The sequence below is a fragment of the Anas platyrhynchos genome, chromosome 11 (assembly GCF_047663525.1).
Source record: "Anas platyrhynchos isolate ZD024472 breed Pekin duck chromosome 11, IASCAAS_PekinDuck_T2T, whole genome shotgun sequence".
Taxonomy (NCBI): Eukaryota; Metazoa; Chordata; class Aves; order Anseriformes; family Anatidae; genus Anas; species Anas platyrhynchos.
Window position 1 is genome coordinate 7,623,378 of NC_092597.1, and position 18,122 is coordinate 7,641,499.

The 18,122-nt window shown below is 40.0% G+C and overlaps 1 protein-coding gene and 1 long non-coding RNA gene across 2 annotated transcripts in view; one reads left to right on the top strand and one right to left on the bottom strand.

Moving 5' to 3' along the window:
• The first annotated feature begins 12,895 nt into the window (after positions 1-12,895).
• Positions 12,896-18,122, top strand: part of LIPC (lipase C, hepatic type) — a 71,924-nt gene continuing 66,697 nt past the window's right edge. The window contains exon 1 of the mRNA XM_013104950.5: positions 12,896-13,340. Within this exon, the coding sequence (XP_012960404.1) occupies positions 13,304-13,340 (37 nt within the window). The 5' untranslated portion in view covers positions 12,896-13,303. The remainder of the gene's footprint in view (positions 13,341-18,122) is intronic.
• LOC140003397 (uncharacterized) overlaps positions 13,282-18,122 on the bottom strand; it is a 67,699-nt gene continuing 62,858 nt past the window's right edge. Inside the window, exons 4-5 of the long non-coding RNA XR_011811925.1 lie at positions 14,586-14,646; positions 13,282-13,774 (exon numbers count right to left, since the gene is read on the bottom strand). This is a non-coding gene — a long non-coding RNA (uncharacterized lncRNA). The remainder of the gene's footprint in view (positions 13,775-14,585; positions 14,647-18,122) is intronic.

Genomic DNA, 18,122 nt, shown 5'->3' on the forward strand with positions numbered 1-18,122 from the left:
ATTACACAATGAGCTCCTGATTTAAAGATCATTGAAATCAAGATGAATGTAAACACTCAATCCCATTACAAAAAAAAAAAAAAAAGTTTTCCACTTCAATTAAACAAATGAAGTAAGAAAATCTGATTCAGTATGGCCTCTTGTGGATAATCAGAGCAGCCCAGCCAGTGGCAGATCTCTTCTGAAGGACTGGGTGCTACTTATTTTTGCCTATGTGACTTGGAGCAGGCCATCTCCTATTGCAAACAAGTGCTGGCTGTATTTGGAGAGTCAAAGGTACCTTTTGTTTGCTCTCCCTGTTTGTTCTGTAATTCACACAGAGGCCGGAAGATGGAGGGGTTTCTGTAGGCACTGGGAAATGTCATAAGCTACAGTTGCCTAAAAGCTTGCTCCCTGCACAGCACTCCATTCACTTAAATAAAATTGCACACACCTAACAGCAAGGGAGCTGAGCCTTCAGCTGCACCTTTCTAAATAAAACCCTTCCTCCCACACAGCATCAATCAGCTGAATGGTGATGCAAAGAACTTTCCAGGAGAGGTTCAAGGAATGACTGTACCCTCTGAATTGCCTTTTTTCTTTTAAAGAATTACTTGAAATTCTGTTTACTGAAGTGCATTCTGCTGTCCCTAAATTTTAATACAGTTTTGCAACCATTTTACCCTGATAAATAGATTTCTTAACAGCAAGCTAGGGAAATCTCACAGTCTATTTTTAATTAGCAAAATGTATCTTACATAGAACCTAGATTACCTTGAGCATCAGGTACTGCTTTAAAAAATAAAACAAAGCCCTAGTGCCAGAGTGGTTAAGAGCACCGTAGTACTTATTTTGTCAGATTTCGCAAGGCAGAGTTAGAGCTGCAAAACTGGCAGCGCTGACCTTCCCAGGTAATCTTAAGGAGAGGAGACACTGCTCACCAGAATGGGAAATACAAGCTTTGTATTTCAGAGAAAGGGTTTACCATGCATGCTGAAAGATGAGATAAAGTGTTCAGAGAGTTCTTTATAAAAAGGGCTTGAGACAGGAACGTTGTTGGCAGCATGGCTTTGGCCTGCCCCACTTCACAGAGCAGGCTCCGATCTGCACTTTGGAGAACAAAAGTACAACCAAAGAAATCACTAGTCACTTCAAACTCTGCTGGCTATAAAGCCCTGAAAAGTCGAACAAGAGGGACTTACTTTTTTCATTTAGAACTAAAATTAACTTATCCATAATAGTAATTAAACCCCTGTGATCATTAATGAGGTGTTTTATGTTTGTTCCCCCAGAGGTGGCTTTTCCCACGTAAAACTGTTCTAATTTTAGGGCAGGGGAAAGAATTATGACAGACATAGCACACTTAAAATCATGGTTAATTTGCTGGATCTCCTGTTCCTCTCTCCCAGCAGTTACTAATAGGCACTCTGAGATGCAGCACTCGGTGTTTGGGAAGGGTAGGCAAGCAGCAGCTGTTCCAGCTGGGTACCTACACAGTGCCAACACAGGGAGTGGCTGCAGCACTTGCCATCTAGCTGTTAAATCAGTTGTCTCAGATGCTGATAGTACGAGTGGCACAGGCCCTGCAAGCCTTTTGGGAAGCCCAGCAACTCAGGTGGCTAACCTGTGTAAAAGCCTCACGATTCCTGAGTTTGCCATGCAGAAAGCTTGTGTGTGCTATAGTCAAAGCTCCTGTCTGCAATGTAGCCAACCATTCGTGCTGTACATTACCATCACAGTCCAGAATGAGATGTTGGGAAGATCGCTGCAAGCTCCCAGTTCTCTTCCACTGGTTCAGCTTCCATTTAGGCGAGCTGATGCCACCAAAATCCATGAAAATAACTTGAACATTGACTTTCAGTACCAGTTAATGTAAATTCACCTGTGTATAACTTATTCGTGTACCTAAAATTTAATCTCTTTCAGCAGACCTATGACTGATGTGAAAACCTGAATAATTCTTGGGGCAATTTCTGCCTGAAGAGTTCACAGCTGGCCCAACTAGCGTCCTGAACCTTTCATTCCAGACAGCTTCTCCTGCTATAAAATTCATTGATAACACCCATCACTCTGTGAAGCATGTTCTATCTTACCGTTTTGCATGTGGATGGATAAGTGTTTTGCCCAGTCTTACTCATCCTGAAGAAAGAAAAGCATGACCATATTCTTCTGTTTACAGCAACTTTCAAACTCTTGCACTAATTATACAAAGAGTGGATGTTATGCTTCCTACTGATCCATGATAAGCAGCAGTAACTAGTATTCCATGCAAAGTATACACTACTGAAGAAATTTTTCACAGAAGACAGCAGAAATGAACTGGTCTTTTAAAGGGATAGATTTAGAAGTTCGGAACGGCTGAAAAACACTCATGTCATAATGAATGAAGTGCAACTGCAAAAAAAAAAAAAAAAAACACACACAGAAAGATAAAAAAATAAAGAGAGACCAAGAGAATCGTATTCCTCAGGGAAAGCTTTATAAACAGAGTGGTGTCTGGAAAAGCAGGTTTAGAAGCAGAAACAAGGGATCTCCCTGCTGTATTGAGGGGAACTGTGTTTTGCCTACATTTTTTGGTCAATGAAAAGGATTTAACCAATATCTGGCTTCAGCACTGATTTCTTCTGGTAATGGAAACAGCTTGTAAAACCCTGAACATAAGGAGAGTGCCGGCTGATGTCTACAAATTTCAATATAATACTCAGTACTGTTATATCTGAGAACTGAATATTTGTCTAAAGACTGAATGCAACAAATTGGTCATTCCCATTTATGAAGGATAGTGAAGACTGAGTCATTGGTCTTCTGGTTTATAGAAAGTTCTTGGTTTACCACAAGTCTTTTAAATCTTACTCTTTTGTGTTTTCCAGCATTAAGTAATTCCCTGGCCACCACTACAGCATATTCTGTATGTAAGCTGTACAAACTGATTCCCCTGCCCTATTTTCATAACACTGATTAAAAGGGAATGACTCTGCTAGCACCCCAACATATCAAGCAGTGGGCCAGAACCACGCAGCATAATCCTGACCCAGACTTGAAGAACTGGATGCATCTGCACAGGCCCAACATGAAGCCTTTGTTTCTGTTTATGATCAGAACTGAATGAAATAGGAGGGGCTGGGGAAGATGAAAACCAATGTGTGCCTCAGACTCACACTTGAAGACAAATTCAAAGCAGCTTGGATTCTCATTGCTGTGAAGTGGATGCTTCCTGCCCTGCTAAATTTCCTGATTCCTACAATGTTCTCTCTAAAACCCCATGGATTCACAGCTGCACAAAACACTTCAACCTGAGTCAAAGTCTGAATTTAATTATATAATTCAACATAGATTAATCCTGTATAAACACAGCCCCATCAGCCAGTCAGCCAGTTCTGAAGTGTCATCAGCTTTTTTTTTTTTTTTTTCCTATCAGGAAATCAGTTGTCTGTCTATATACAGACACAATTCCATTTTCTACTATTAGAGCTTACTTATTACCAAATCTTACCAATTCTCATTGAAACTTACTATTTAAAGTAAGTAAAGTCTTTAAAGTTTTTAAAGTAAGAGATGCATGAAGACAGCAGAAATAAAGATCTAATCCTTAGTGTGCAAGCTTGTTTAACAATATTGTGCTGTCTAGGAAAAAAAAATATATGGGTTTTCTTATAGAAACTACCTCCAAATTTTTTCAAGATAAAAACAGTTCTGTTATGTGTGTTCGGCAAATTTAGTAAGCTACAGCCATATTTTTAGTTGACTATTTTTAAGAGCCCTGCATAAAACTGCTCTTAGCAACACAAATTTCAGTATTCCTGGCAAATGCAACTTACTAATAATAAGATGCCATTTCTGAAGACACACAAAGCTGATGAATGCACACAGAAAGACATCAAACTGATTAAAGACACTGTACATCCAACTAAGGAGCACCAAACTTTTCATATATTGTTGAAATTTGTACTATTTCAGCACATCATACCACCCAAATTTTACTTGCTGTTATATGCCCTCCAGTTGGACATGCATTAGAAAAAAACAAACAAACAAACAAACAAAAACTATTACTTGTTACAAAAATAAAAAAAATTACAAAAATACAAAATGAAAAAGGGAAGGAAACTTTGATACACACAACAAATGTCATGAGTAGCAAAATTTATGTTAAACCAAACCAAATTATAGATTTTTAATAAACCTAGGAGAAAAAGTTTTCAGCAGAACACACAAATGGGAAGTCTTCCCCTTCCTGGCAGCATCAAACTGTTCTGCACATTTGGTGAGAGAAGCTGCACTAACATCCCATGTGTCTTTCAGAATAGCTGTGTCAGTTGATGTGTACAGTTGCCGTGGTCCTGACTGATCAGATCTGCTGGGTGCTGTTCCTAATGTGGATAACCATGGAACTTGTGCAAACTGGACTTTGGCAATAGTGGCTGTCTGCAGCATAGCATAGCTCTATTGTGCTGGTACACAGTGCATTAAATGCATTAAATGCTTTCACTCCTGCATGCTTGTCATTTCAGTCAAGTTATGGAGCAAGATATCTGGCTATTCTGATTTCAAAAAAAAGGCTACACAACACAGGTGTGTCAACTTTTAAAGGTGAGATGTGTTGGCCGACCAATACCCTTTGTGCACATGGGACAGTGATGAAATCAAAATTCTTCCCTCTAAAGTTTTCCAAATCCATCACTTCTGAGAGAGAAATAAGAAATGAGGCTGTTATAATACCTGTCTTCATTTTCTTCCCCTTTAATCAGAGCAGCATACAAGCTTCTCCATTTCCTGTGCACAGTCAATTCAATTACCTGTCATTAGAAAACACTTTTCAAAAAGCATTACAATATTGAACTCTTTAGTAGAATTCTCCATCTGAAAATAGCAAAACATTTGGTAAGAACAGACCTAATAAAACGCTGCCAGAAAGCCATGCTGAAACAGTTTCTTCCCTGTGTTGTCTCTAGTTTGCAGATAAACAGAAGCCAAGAGGAGTCAGATCACACAGTTGGGCAGCGTTAAATCTGGAATTAAAATCTGGGGTCAAAAATCCTTGCTCATTGAAGTCAGTTTTAATATTTCACTGACTGCAACAGGACCCACTTAGCATATTAAAACAGGATTTGCCCTGTGCTCCAAGGATGCATTATGCTCTAAGAGAGAAGTGTTTAAAAACAGCAGAGCTTTTAAAAAGCCATGTTCAGATATATTTCTTTCAAAATGACATAATATTTGCTTTTATTATTGTAGCTGTATTGGCTTGAACTGACAAATAATAACTTCAAATATCCCAAGAACTACAGACCCAGGATCCTTTCTATGAAGTATTCCTACAGATCAGTACTAGTGCACAGGGGCAAACACAGCAACGTAACTGCAACGCCTCGGTCCCAGACTGGCTTAGATGCAAAATACAGATGTTATGGCCAAAGGCTTTTTTCTAGTAGATGTTTACCCATCTGGTTCAATAGGAAGAATGCACAGACAAGGCAGAGAAAGTGTGCAAAAAACTAAAAATGAACACAAAAAAGTGCAACCATACCTCTTCTGTACATTCAGTTGTAGTGTAACTAGAAATACAAATCAATACGGTTTGACCCACATTTATGCTGGCTATTTCAGTGCTCACAGAGCAAGTCACAACAAAGGTCTTGGAAAGTTGAAATTGACTGGTGACTTTGAAGTGATGGTGGAGAGAACGAGAAGCACCGATGTTTTAATGCTGCAGTACATCTGTAGAGGAAGAGGTCTAGGCTAAGGCTCATGTAAAGGGCTTATCAATGATTTTTCGGAAAGCTCAGCCAAAACAATCAGAAGGCACAAAACAACCAATGCAACCCAACCCAACAACAAAACCAGCTTCTCCTGGTTATAAATTGTGGCTATTTTTCCTCTGTGAATCCAGGTTCTCCTCAAGGCTGTACACAGTCTTGATCTCAGGCAAACTTCTCCCAGGGTTTTAGCCATGTCTCTCTGTAACCACTAGGTGTCACTTTATTAAGATTATTTTTCAAGTCTGTGGGCTTTATTCGTTATAGCACACAACCTTTTAATTTCATCCCCTTTTTAAATCGTTTTCCTTTTTAAATGAACCGGTAATGCTGATGAATATTTTATCTAATTTAATAGTGAATATTATTCCATGTTCCCAAATCTGAGCTCTCAAAACACAGTGGCAAATTGAAGGAAAAAAAAAAAAAAAAGTGAAATCATTCCCTTTATTCAGGAAAGTGTAAATGTCGTCTAAATTTGGCTACCACGTTTGCAGTTTGGGACCAGTATTCTAGCCCTACAAAATCACTTTTGCTTTGTTTTGTAATTCTGTCGCAACTTAGAAAATGGCAGGACTGGAAAACACCGGGCCCTTGGCATGGGCAGGCAGCACCGACAGATTGCGATCGTGTGGTGACTTTGAATGAAAAACATGAAGCCTGAGCTACCGGTTCCCATTTTTCTCTTGCTCAGTTCATACGATGAGTCAGAAATGATGCAGTGGAGAATGAAAAGCAGAGAAATGAACACACTGAGGAAAAAAGCAGTGTCACTTGCAGAGCAGATGGTATAATTTGGCCTACTGCAAGTAACAAAGAGGCTGTCAGGCACAGTGTTTATGGCTTAAAAGCTCCATGTATTTTATCCTGAAGGTGATAACTCTCAGCTTTCTGATGCTTTTGACTTTAAACTTGGACTAAAAGTTCACCACTGCTGAGTGTGACCCAGTTTGAAAATGGTTCTCCTCTACAGCCAAATGGAAAGCTTTGCAGTTTTGGTACCAGTATTAAGGAAAGCTGCTATCAAACCAGAAATAATAATCAGGGGAAGCATGAGTCCATTTACAAGAGGAGCCTCTAACAGCTTCCTTGCTTGTCCAGCTAGTATGCTAGCTTTCTATAAATATATCAGGGTGAGCAGGAAAAAACTGAGCAGAGAATAAGCTATAAAATGTTCCCAACAAATGGAGCTGGAAATCAGGAGGTTTTTAAATGATACAGTGAAAATCTGTATCAGCCTCCCGGTGCAAGATGCAAGAAACTTAACTCATTATAAGGCAGACCGATACAGTAGGTGTAGGTAGGAGAGGGGTAACACAAGACGAGTGTCTGCGCTGACCAGGGGTATCCTCTCTAGTCTGTACTCTCACGGGGTGACAGCTTAGCCATGCCTATGAAGGAGAGCTGGTGCAGAGATTAGTGTTATGCCCTGGGGCTGGCAGACAACAGAAACATAAAATATCGTGAGAAATTCCAAGGGCTACAGAATAGTTAAAAGACATGCAGAATGAAGAGATCTTATGTTGCTTTTATGGTTTATTCTGAAACATTATGCACTTCAAAGCAATGACTGCTAACTCTCCTAGTATGTTAGTTCCACCCTAGCAGCTGTAAACTCTGTTCTAAAAAGTTAATTGTCTTGCGTGCCGCAGTTCAGCTGATTATTCCAGTTTCTAGTAATTAAGATTGCATTTCATGATTCTCAGCCTTATTAAATTAATGTTTACTGTTTTGTATGCTACAAAAATAATACTTGCCATTATTTTAATTAAATTATTCGCAAATGGCATTGGTTCCACTTCAGATGTATATATAATGAGAAAAGGACTGAGCAGATGCATCATTCATCATACATTTTTACATAGTTTTTTTCTGTTAATTGGAGATACACAGACCATTCACATTAAATGCAAATCTTTCTAATTTATCTTCCTGCTTTTTGAAAAAAAAAAAAATCTTCTTCAAACTAAAACAAGGAAATCATTCTTTATTCATCTTTACACCTCATTTCAGGCAATTTTTTCCAGCCCTGCCGTGGTTCTGAGAGTCTCCTTGCCCAGATGCCCTGGTGTGCTGCAAAACGCACCGAGAATAATGAGAGGCTGCTTTTTTCTCCAGTACTGCCACACATATGTTCACTACTGTAGAACAAAACAGGATTAAATCTCATATTCTATCCTGTTACGACCCCATCCAGAGCACATCCCAACTGATGTGAATTTCAATTTTATTTTATTTTGTTAATATTATTCCTTGCAGCCAGAATACTGACTTTTAATAAGGTGAGGGGCCTAATCCAATGGGCCAAACTCAGTTGTCCCACTGAGGCCAATGGCCTTATCTAATTTATCCTGTTGTAACTGAGCCATTTCTGACTCACACCAGGGAAATGAAGCAGCATCTGGTCCAAAGACCAAAAGGTAAAATTGTCTGGGGATATTTTCTGTCCTGTAAAATCATCATGTAGCTGCTGCAAAATGAGTTAGTGGGGCTACATGTTCACTAAGCCCCAGCCCACAATGGAGTCTGCTTTGGAGGACAGCAAAAGGGACTGTAGCAGTCAGCAGCTTAGGGTGACTTTGTCCCTTAGCTTGTAATTTGCTGAAGGATTGGGACAGAGAATCAGAAGAGATTTCTCCTGCAGAGCCCAAATGGGACGCAGCAATTTACTGTTCCTTCAAACACGGGGGATGGCCTGTCCTAGGCATGCACAATCTACAAATTCTAGGTAACACGAAAATGTATGGCAGATTTTTCATCATCCTGCCACCAGATTATTGCCACAAGTGATGAATGAATTGTACCTTCTGCAATGATAACTTATTCATTGCATACTTTTATCTCTGCAAAAGCTCATGAATCTGTCCATATACCTTCTTTCACTGAGCAGAGCAGATATTCTTTAACCAGCTCTCTCCAGATGTTTCTGTGTCCAGTTAATTGTTAACCTTTGCTAATCCGCTTTCTTATTTGCTCATAATCACTGTGATCAAGGACGTTAGAAGCACCTAAGGCAATCTGCATAAAATTTAGCACAGGAGGCTATATTGAACATCTGAGAGCACTAGTGGAAAAGGGGACGGGGGCCAACAATGGAAAGCACTGCTTCTAATATGGGAAATGAGAAATTTGCAAAAATTAGAGGGAACAAAGAGAAGAAGAGCTGTAAAATCTCTGCTTTAATAGCCAGGCATGTCAGATGTCTTCTTTTCTGACACATTTGGAAGGTACAGATCATTGTTATTTGCAAATCGTATTCTTTCCAGGTTGGAAATCTTCTGGGAGGGAGGTGCCAAAATCCAAGCTTCTTTCCACGAACCAGTCGTTATCAGATCAGTGTCAAATAATTGCAGATTGATTTTTATGACTGTGAAGATGTTTCCTCAGTGATTAATTAGGCCTGCATACTGTAATCAGGGCATGCTGGGTAGTATTTTATTCTAGAACGGATGCACTGTTGAAAAATCATGACTCTTAGATAAAAGGGATATCTATTTTTTCACATTCTGTTACTGATGTCTGGGGAAATTCTACCAGCACCTTTTGCCTTTTCTCAAGAAGAACCTGGAAGTCAGAGCATGGGGTGTGTGGCCACAAGCTCGCTGTGCATTTTCCTTCCTGGAAAGCTGGAAGCACTCAGCCTGGTCACAGAGGCATTAGCCATTTTGTTCCGAGCTGCTACAGCCTGGTAAAGATCAGACTGGTTGCTCACAGAAAGTTACATTTGTTCTTTCTGCTTTCTTTGTTGTTCCCTCAGACCGAAAGTAGAAGGCTGTCATTTGTGTTAGCTGAAACAGAAGAGTGCCTGAGCTGGAGGAAAAAGGCATTCACAAACAAGCAGGAAAGGACACAAGGAAGCATCCAAGGTCATGTGGCTTGACTGGCGTCATCCTATTTCAGTTTCACAACACTTGTTTCTTTTATCCATTGTTTCTCCTGAGGTTTTTCTTCAGACCATATGCAGATGAACTTTCCCCAGTTCACTTCTCCTAGCAGACGAAATGGCTGCTGTGACCTGCTGCGGTCTGGGTCTGTTCCCTCCTGTTATGTTTTGATGGTGGGAGAACAGCCTTCAATTTGACATGCAATGTAAGGTTTCTCTGGCAGTCTGTGCTCTTCTACAATCCACTTCTAAAATTATTTCTCCAGATAGGCTTATGGTAATTTGATGACCCATCAGCGCATGGAAAGTTCAAAATCTGGCTCCCAAAGTCTACAGTAATAACAGTTAATTCTTATATAGTGCATTGTAGCTATATAAGCACTTTATGAAGCAATTTTAGTATTATTATTCCCATGTCACAGACAGCAAAACAGACAGAGTGTCACCACGGCTGAGCCAGGAAGAGAACCCAGAGCTCTGGCTGTTTGCCCTCTCCATGCTGCATTTTGGTATTAGTTAAGGAAGCAGTTAAAATAAAACACTGCCCAGCAAATCACTGATGTAGAAATATTTACGGGGCACAATTCAGTGTAAGCCAATGCATTGCCATCGACTTTAGTAGAGTGACATTTGCCTATACCCCAAGCAATTATTCTTGGAAAGCCAGGTCCGTACCTTGGCAGCGGTCTGGTGCAGTACAGTGAAGCACACGAGGCAGGAAGGAGAGGTGACTTTGAGTCAGGTAACCCTGCCTGTTCGAGAGAGGAAAATGGTCTGCAGCACCACACACAGCCACAACCAGTCGGCTCCAAGTGGCTGTAGTCAGACCTTGTTCAGACACAGCCCAGGGCGTGGGCACAGTCACCCCATGGTGACCGACAATGGTAAAATAAACAGCTGGCTCCTGCCAGCCAGGAGTGTGGGATTTTTTATTTTTATTTTGTTTTGTGCTTCTTGAAAGTTTAGAGCTGTGCAAGGAAGTGAGTGTTGGAGACAAAAAATCTTCTCTAGGTCAGTGAAATATATTCAGCATTGTCTGTAATTAGGGGGGGGTTCACTTCACCACGGTGTAGGAGGCATGCCTGGAAGCGGCACAGCCCCAGTGCCCCAAAGCCCTCAGCTCTCTGCTCGCTGTTTGACAGCAATCTAATTGTGCCAGCCGTGCCATTTGCTTGGAGTTACTGATCTCAGTGACACAAACGCCCGGCTCCTGTGCTGGACAGGAGCCACCAGCTCATTTCACACAAGCCACACAAAGAGTAACCAGGGTACAAATCCCCAGGCTAAGGCATAGGGCAGGCCACTGGTGTTTAGCTGCCAGCATGGCCTGCTGGCAGGGCACCCGGGCTGAGGATCAGACTTACTGTTCGGATCAAACTGCAACAGATTCTAATCTTCAGCAAGAGATTTTAGCCCAGAAGAGCAGCAGCATTGGTTAAAATACCCCAAATTAAGCACCTGAATCCAAATGTCCAAAATCTGACGCCACTGACTTCACTCTGCTCCCAAACCATTTTTTACACCTCTGATCTGGAACTAAGGCCACACGGGGGCAGTACAGGGGGGAAGTAAAGTCCACAGATAGGAATTTAACAATAAACCTGAGTTTCCTGTCTTGTCAGGAAATCTGGAGAGGTAGAACAGTGTCTACTTAGGGAAGTGGCCTGTATTTATCCCACTAAATCCAGATAAATATTTTCATTCAGCCTCCTCTCTTTTCCTCTGTCTTTTCTCCCTCCTTACTTTTTATTTCCTTCCCACCTGCGTGAATATTCTCTCTGCTAGAGCTGTAGCTCTGAAGCACTTTAGAGACTGAGACTTCGGTGCACTTTGCTTTGCAAATACACAGTGATTGGGCTCCCAACAGGAGAAAAACTGTATGAGATGTGGAAAGTGATATGCCACGCCCGCAGTTTGGAGGGGTGAACATTTTGTGCTGGAGCAAAGTCTCCAGGACTGTGGTTAAACACTCATGATTTCCATCATATAAACAAAAAACGCAAAATCCCCTCAGAAAGCAAACAAGAGCAATGACCGTGTGTTAGCCAAGCATCATTTTTGCATTATTTCCCTAGACTAGGAAACATATTTTTCAGTACCTCTCAGCTAAGCCCTTTTCCCCCTCAAACCCTCAATAGGGTTAATTCCTCTAAATCACTGGGACAGCTGTTCAGGTGCTTTTTTTTTAAGATTAAAGCAGACCGAATTTTTAAAATCCTCTAGTTTTGTTTTACTCTGAACATGTTCTTAATACATGCGGTATGTATTTATACAAACTCAGGAGTCCTAATTTAAGTTTGTGTGTATTGGAATTCACTGATCACCTTGCTCCACTATCATCTTTAAAAGATAAATCTCCTAGGATATATTCACAATATTCCGCAATTTCTTTATATTCGATGTTGGTTTCATAAGCAATTGATTATTTTAAAATTGATATTTCCATCACCTACAATTAGATGCAGTGATAAATGGAAGAGCTCTCTCAGATCCTTAAGGAAATGTCCCATTTTCTAATCATCACACTCAGCATCCTGTTCAAAGATGGATTTTTATCCATTACATGCTTTTTCTCCTGCTGTGCAATTCTTACTAAAGCAGAGAATCGTATTCTTTTATTTCAACACGCTCTGCATTACATCCCCCGTATCGTCCTTGCTGGCCACAGCTGTGACACTGTATCCTCTAAGAAAGCAAGAAAATTAATGTGGTAGAACATTTCTGTCTTTAAATCCAGGCTGATGGGCTTCCACAGAATTATGCTTTTCAGGGTATTCCTTCATGAGATCCTGCAAAACAGCCTTACAATATTCTCAGTCACAATTGATGCTAAGGCAACAAAGACCACTCCAACTGTTTCTGCATACTGTCTAAGCCTTTCCTTGAGCAGTGGTTTTGTACCTGCCCCTATATCCAATCAATTAAATCCCATGTTAGGACTTCATTTTTATTTTTGCATCCTTCCAAATTCCTGCCTGATTACATGGACCTGTTTTACCGTATGAGTTCCAGTATATAGAAGACTACTGTGCATATTTGATCTGCATACCAGCTAATGCATCTGTGGTCATAACAGGAAATGTGATCTATCTCATACACAGTTCCTGTACTCTGCTCTAAAGTCAGCTTCAAAGTAATTGGTTACAGTACAAAGTAATTGTACTGTAATCAGTTAAAATAGACTGTCACCAGTCTATTTTAAGGGAATGACAAATCAGCCTTTGACTTATAAATGGCCCGGATTTGGGCCTAAATCTTTTCTGTCTTCTGTTTCTGATAGTTTGCTATAATTTGAGAGAACCAGTTCTGCTGATTTTGGGTACACAAATGTTATGGTTGTCTTATAGAGAGAATAGCATTTAGCCCATAATAGAGGCCTGTATTTTTAAAGTTAAAAAGCCAATTCTGAGACCCTGTCCTGGATGCCTAAATGCGTATGTGTCTTACATATATAGGGGATGTGTATTTTGGCACATGAATGTAGTACACAATGATCTTATTTAGCAACGTTTTTAAGAACATGCCAGTTTTGCAAAACCAAGCACTCAAATATGTTATGGAGTTGTGTCTCTGTTGAAGAGGACATACGACGGAGAAATGTTAGCTTGTGATATCTATTCACTGTTCCCGAGGAGTGAATCTTCATTAAAGTCTTTTTTCAACTTTCGTCTTACAAAAAAAGCTTATGTTAAAGTGGAACATATCATCAAGTAAGGCACAAGGTAAGCACTTTTTTTTTTTTTTTAATGTAATGAGAAATACCTGGTGGTCTGGATGCTGTTCAGACTTGTTGGTTTACCAAGCTGCTTTTTTAACAGAGATATTAGAAATGAAAGCTTAAAATTAGATTCCTTATTATAAGATTCCTTGTCACATATGACTGAGAATATTTGTGAAAACACAAATTGGTTCACGTGAGAGGCTTAGGAATCTACTGTTAGTTTTAATTTCCAGGTTCAGTCCTTCAAGTCAACAATCAACAACTGACTCACTCTCAGACCCAAATATTGCAGGGTTTGCTGATTTTCCTATGTGATTAAGATGTCTACATTCTATTGAAAATCAAAATGAGAATCTGTAATTCTGTTGAAATTGTTAGTAATGTACTCACTGTGTTTACTAAGAGTTTTCTATATTTTCTTTTGAAGTTTTTTTCCTGAAAGATAAAGTAATAAAGTCCAAGATGAGAGAGAGGTAAATGCTGTTCAGGCACCATCCTAAAGATATTTTGTAATTTAAAATATTTAACATTATGTTCTGCCATCAATGGAAGGATACTTGGCAAGATTAACTAAAATAATTGTTGAAACAGGAAAACTAGTGATCATTTAACAGTGCAACAGGCTTCTAACATGATTCAGAGCCTGTGGGATATGTGATATGGTTGGTTAATGCTGTGTCTGCCAATTAAACAAAGCTAGTCAAATTATTCATAGCAAATAAATTCTGCTGAAAAGTGAACCCGTTTTACTCATAGCAGCCTATTCAAAGATGACTTTTATTTCTCTAAACACACTTTTTGTTCTGGTAAGGGTTAGGAGACCATCCACAATGGTCTGCAGTCTCTCTGACTGCTAAAATGCACAGGATGTGTGACTTTTTGTTCACTGCAGTTCCAGGACCCTGTACTGGCAGTGCCACTGGGTTACAGCACTGTGTCAAGACATCACCAGCTCTCTGAAGAAGGTCCTATCTTCTTAGTTTTGCTAAGTACTAAACTGACTTTTATCCATTTAAAAATATATTTCAGTGGCAGCTTTGGTGCTGGAATAAATTTCTGATTTTTCCTGACCATAAGCCTGCAACTCAGTGAAGGAGAAAGGAGCTGCTTACACTTAGCAGAATGGGAGAATGGGAACCCAGCCCTGCCTTCTACTTGTTTAACTCAAGTTACTCAAGAAAAAAACCTCTCCAGTACAATCTCTACTTGTATGAAGAATAAGTGGGTAAAAGCCTCTTGTTCATACCTTACGCTGTCTCAGTCTTTCTCTCACCTTCCAGGCAGAGTATGGATCTTTTTTAAAGAAGCTGCAACACAATCAGAAGAAAATATAGAACCTTAAGAAACAATGCATTGAATCTCTGAAAAAGTTTACCAGGTTTCTCAACTTTTTTTTCCTCTACTTCTGAAAACAAAATGCAGCCTGCCAGCTAGCCTCATTTTACAGGAGCAGGTATCCCCAAAGCACCGAGCCTCCTGTTTCATGTAAATCTCCATTCTCCTTTTGTTTCCCATTTTGCTCTGCAATTTTGCAATGCTTCTCAGTGAAAGCACCTTTCCATGGCAATCATTGGCCACCAGCTTCCCAGCCCATGGGCATACATTCTCTGTTCCCAAATAGTCATAGTCTCTTTCCTTTATCCAGCCGTATTGCTGAATGCCAAGAGCTTCTCCTGTTCAGAGAACACATTTCAGCTCCCACACATTTTGGGTCTAAAATGATTTTTATGATAGCATTTATATATACAGCACCTTTTGTCCCAAAGCACTTTAAACAAATGAAAGATATACATGCTTTGCCCAGAGGTCATTTAATCCACCACGCCAGTGCAGCCACCCATAGCTTGAAATACAGCAACTGTTAATAGTGCATAGCAATATAAGAGCAGTTTAGGTCAGCAAATTATGAACGCATTTGTTCCCTATGAAGCTGTTGCTGTAATTTAGGAAAGGAGTAAGCAGAATAATCACTCTGTTTGGAGTTTGGCCAGGAGACCGAAATTAACAGCATTCAGACTTTAGTAAAAAATATGCAAGTGTTTCAAATGGCCACAAATTACATGGACCTAAGTTTTGTATTTAATTTGAAAGATGAATGAGCAGGTCATTTTGCTGCCAATGGGTCTGTAACTGGTTTGCCTCCGAGCCTTTTTCGATAAGTTCTTTCTACTTCTTTGTTTAACAAAGATTCTGCACTCAACATCTCTTTTCCTTCTGTATTAAATGCCTTGCAATCCCTCAGTTATAAAACCCATGCAAAAATGTATGGCAAAAACAAACAAACAAACAAAAATCCAACAGTCATTATACTGTCCTGTGTACACTGAAAAGCCTTAATTTGTTTTAAAATAGTAATCTTGTCTTATGCCCAAGAAGACCAACAGTTTTCTATTGAATTGTTTCAGGGCAAATTAGGCATCTGCTTGGAGCTTTTACTTCTACTTGCTTACCAAGACAAAGATTAGAAAGAAAAGCATCCTTTGCAATTTTAATTTGATGACTGACTGGGGTTCTGGATGCTCTAAGATGATTTGGGGTTATCCCAGGCAATTAATTATTTCGATTTCTGCCTCATGTGGAATCAAGAGTCTTATGAAAATGTCCATCAAGATCCAATAGAAGGAAAGGAATTGGCAACTATGAGGATTTACTGTCCTGCTTTCAGGACTATTGGATGAAGGTGTTCACCCACCACCCTCTGGATTGCAATGTAGTCAGCATGGAGTTTATGCTCTTGAGAGAAAGTAAGTCACGTATACTCATAGAGATTAGGAAGGAATTTTCACAGAAAGACCAAGTGTTTTCTTCATAGCTGTTTAGATAGATCTTGGTAAAAGTTAACATATACTTTCTACCAATTTAAAGATAATATGAACCCCCCAAGTTAGTCCAGAATGGCCAAGACCTTACTCAAAGACTAAAAGATGCAATAAAGATGTAGTCTGGAGCTTCGGGTACATGGCTGCTTTTCAGCTGTAGGCATACAGCTGCAAAGATATGCCTGAAGGCTGATGGGCAGTGAACCTTGGAAAAGGAAAAAGAGCAGGAAATCCAACAGGCTGGATCTCTTATTTAAAGGTCCTTACTGCAGTTTCTGATAGCCATGCACAGGACTCTACCTGCTTATGTAACACAGAATAATGCAGAATCCCGGCCCGACTACGCACAGCATGGTGATGGTAGCATGCCAGATATTCCCCCTTTTGTGCCTCTCAGTCACATAGACAACGGGAAATCCTGGGCCTCCCCTGTCACTGCTCAACCCCTTCACCGGGGTATAGGGCAAGAGCTCAGCTTAGCCCTGTTAGGCCATGAGCTGAAGGCCAGGCTTCAGATCATTTTGTGCCAGCACACCTTCATCGGGCAGCTGTTATCTAACGCGTGTAAGAAGCTTCTGAGTCAGAGCTGGTAAATAAATACTCCTGATATGAGCATGAACCAAACTGACATATAGTTACTTACACAAGCAAAAGCCCTAGTGCAGACACAGTTGTGTGGAGGTTGTTTTTTCTGGGAAGGCGGGGAGGGCGGGGGAAGAGCATCTCACCCGCAGTAAGCAGGAATGTGCTGCGTCCACATTTGTAACACGCCCTTTGCTAAAGGTAGCACACCAAGACTGGCGCACCAGCAAAGCTTCATGACTGCAGATGTAGCCAGGCCTATAATCTACATTTGATCTTGGCAGTGATCTCCCACTGACATAATTGATAGGTCTGGTCTTAGTCATGGATTTCACAGAGCCTACTATTTACACTCTGACCCATAATTATATTTAGACTATACATACATCTCTTCCTCTCAGAGAATAAAAAGCTGCACAGTACATCTTTCAGGAAGACCATAGAGACTCCACACATCCATCTCTAAAGACAAAATCCCTTTTCAAAGCTTTCCATCATTCTGTGCAGTAGTTATTAATATGTAGCCAACATCCTATACGTATCGTACACAGAAGACCAGGAAAATAACTACGATATGATTTCATTATCCAGGTGAAAAATGTCCTTCCTTAAAGCAATCTGGTTATTGAGGAAGTACTGCATGTTATGAGATATGACCACGATATTTCTTTCATCAAACATAATGAAGCTGGTGCAAGCAATGCGAGACTTAAAATCTCTGTGACTTTCTACCTCAGGAGGCCAATACAAAGCAGAAGGCTTTTGCAAGTTATTTTATTATAAAAGCGAGTGAGTGATATGCATGCTTAAAACACGCGCTGAGGGAATGAGAGGCTGCAAAATATTAAAGTAACCCTAGATCACATTAGCATAGCTTTGATCGGCAAGAACAGTACTGGCAATAAACTTTAGCTTTGTACTGATTTTTTTTTTAATTTTACCACAGTTTCTTGTAATATCCTTTGTATACCTAATCTTAACTTCAAATTCAGCATGTAAATCGATCCATTTGTTTAAGTCTGGTCTGATTTATACAGAAAATACATTCTGTTTCTTCAAAGGTTGACTGACTGAAGTCCAAGAACTGTAGTCAAAGGGTGTTCTTTTTTCATTTAGTTAGCAGTTGAATCTGAAGGATATGATGCGTGTGTTGCCTAAACGTAATATCATTTATACCATAGTAACCCAGAAAGCTCACCATATAAAATCCCTAATAATTGTGTAATGAAAATATTATTTGTGGAATTTTAAAAAGGCCATCTGACTTGCACCAGCAAGGGAGGAGGATCAGTATTTCTTCAGGTGAACCAAAATGCCTGCCCAGGGAAAAGAATACACTCACTTCTGAATTTTTCCATTTTCCATAGATCTGAGTTTCTGTC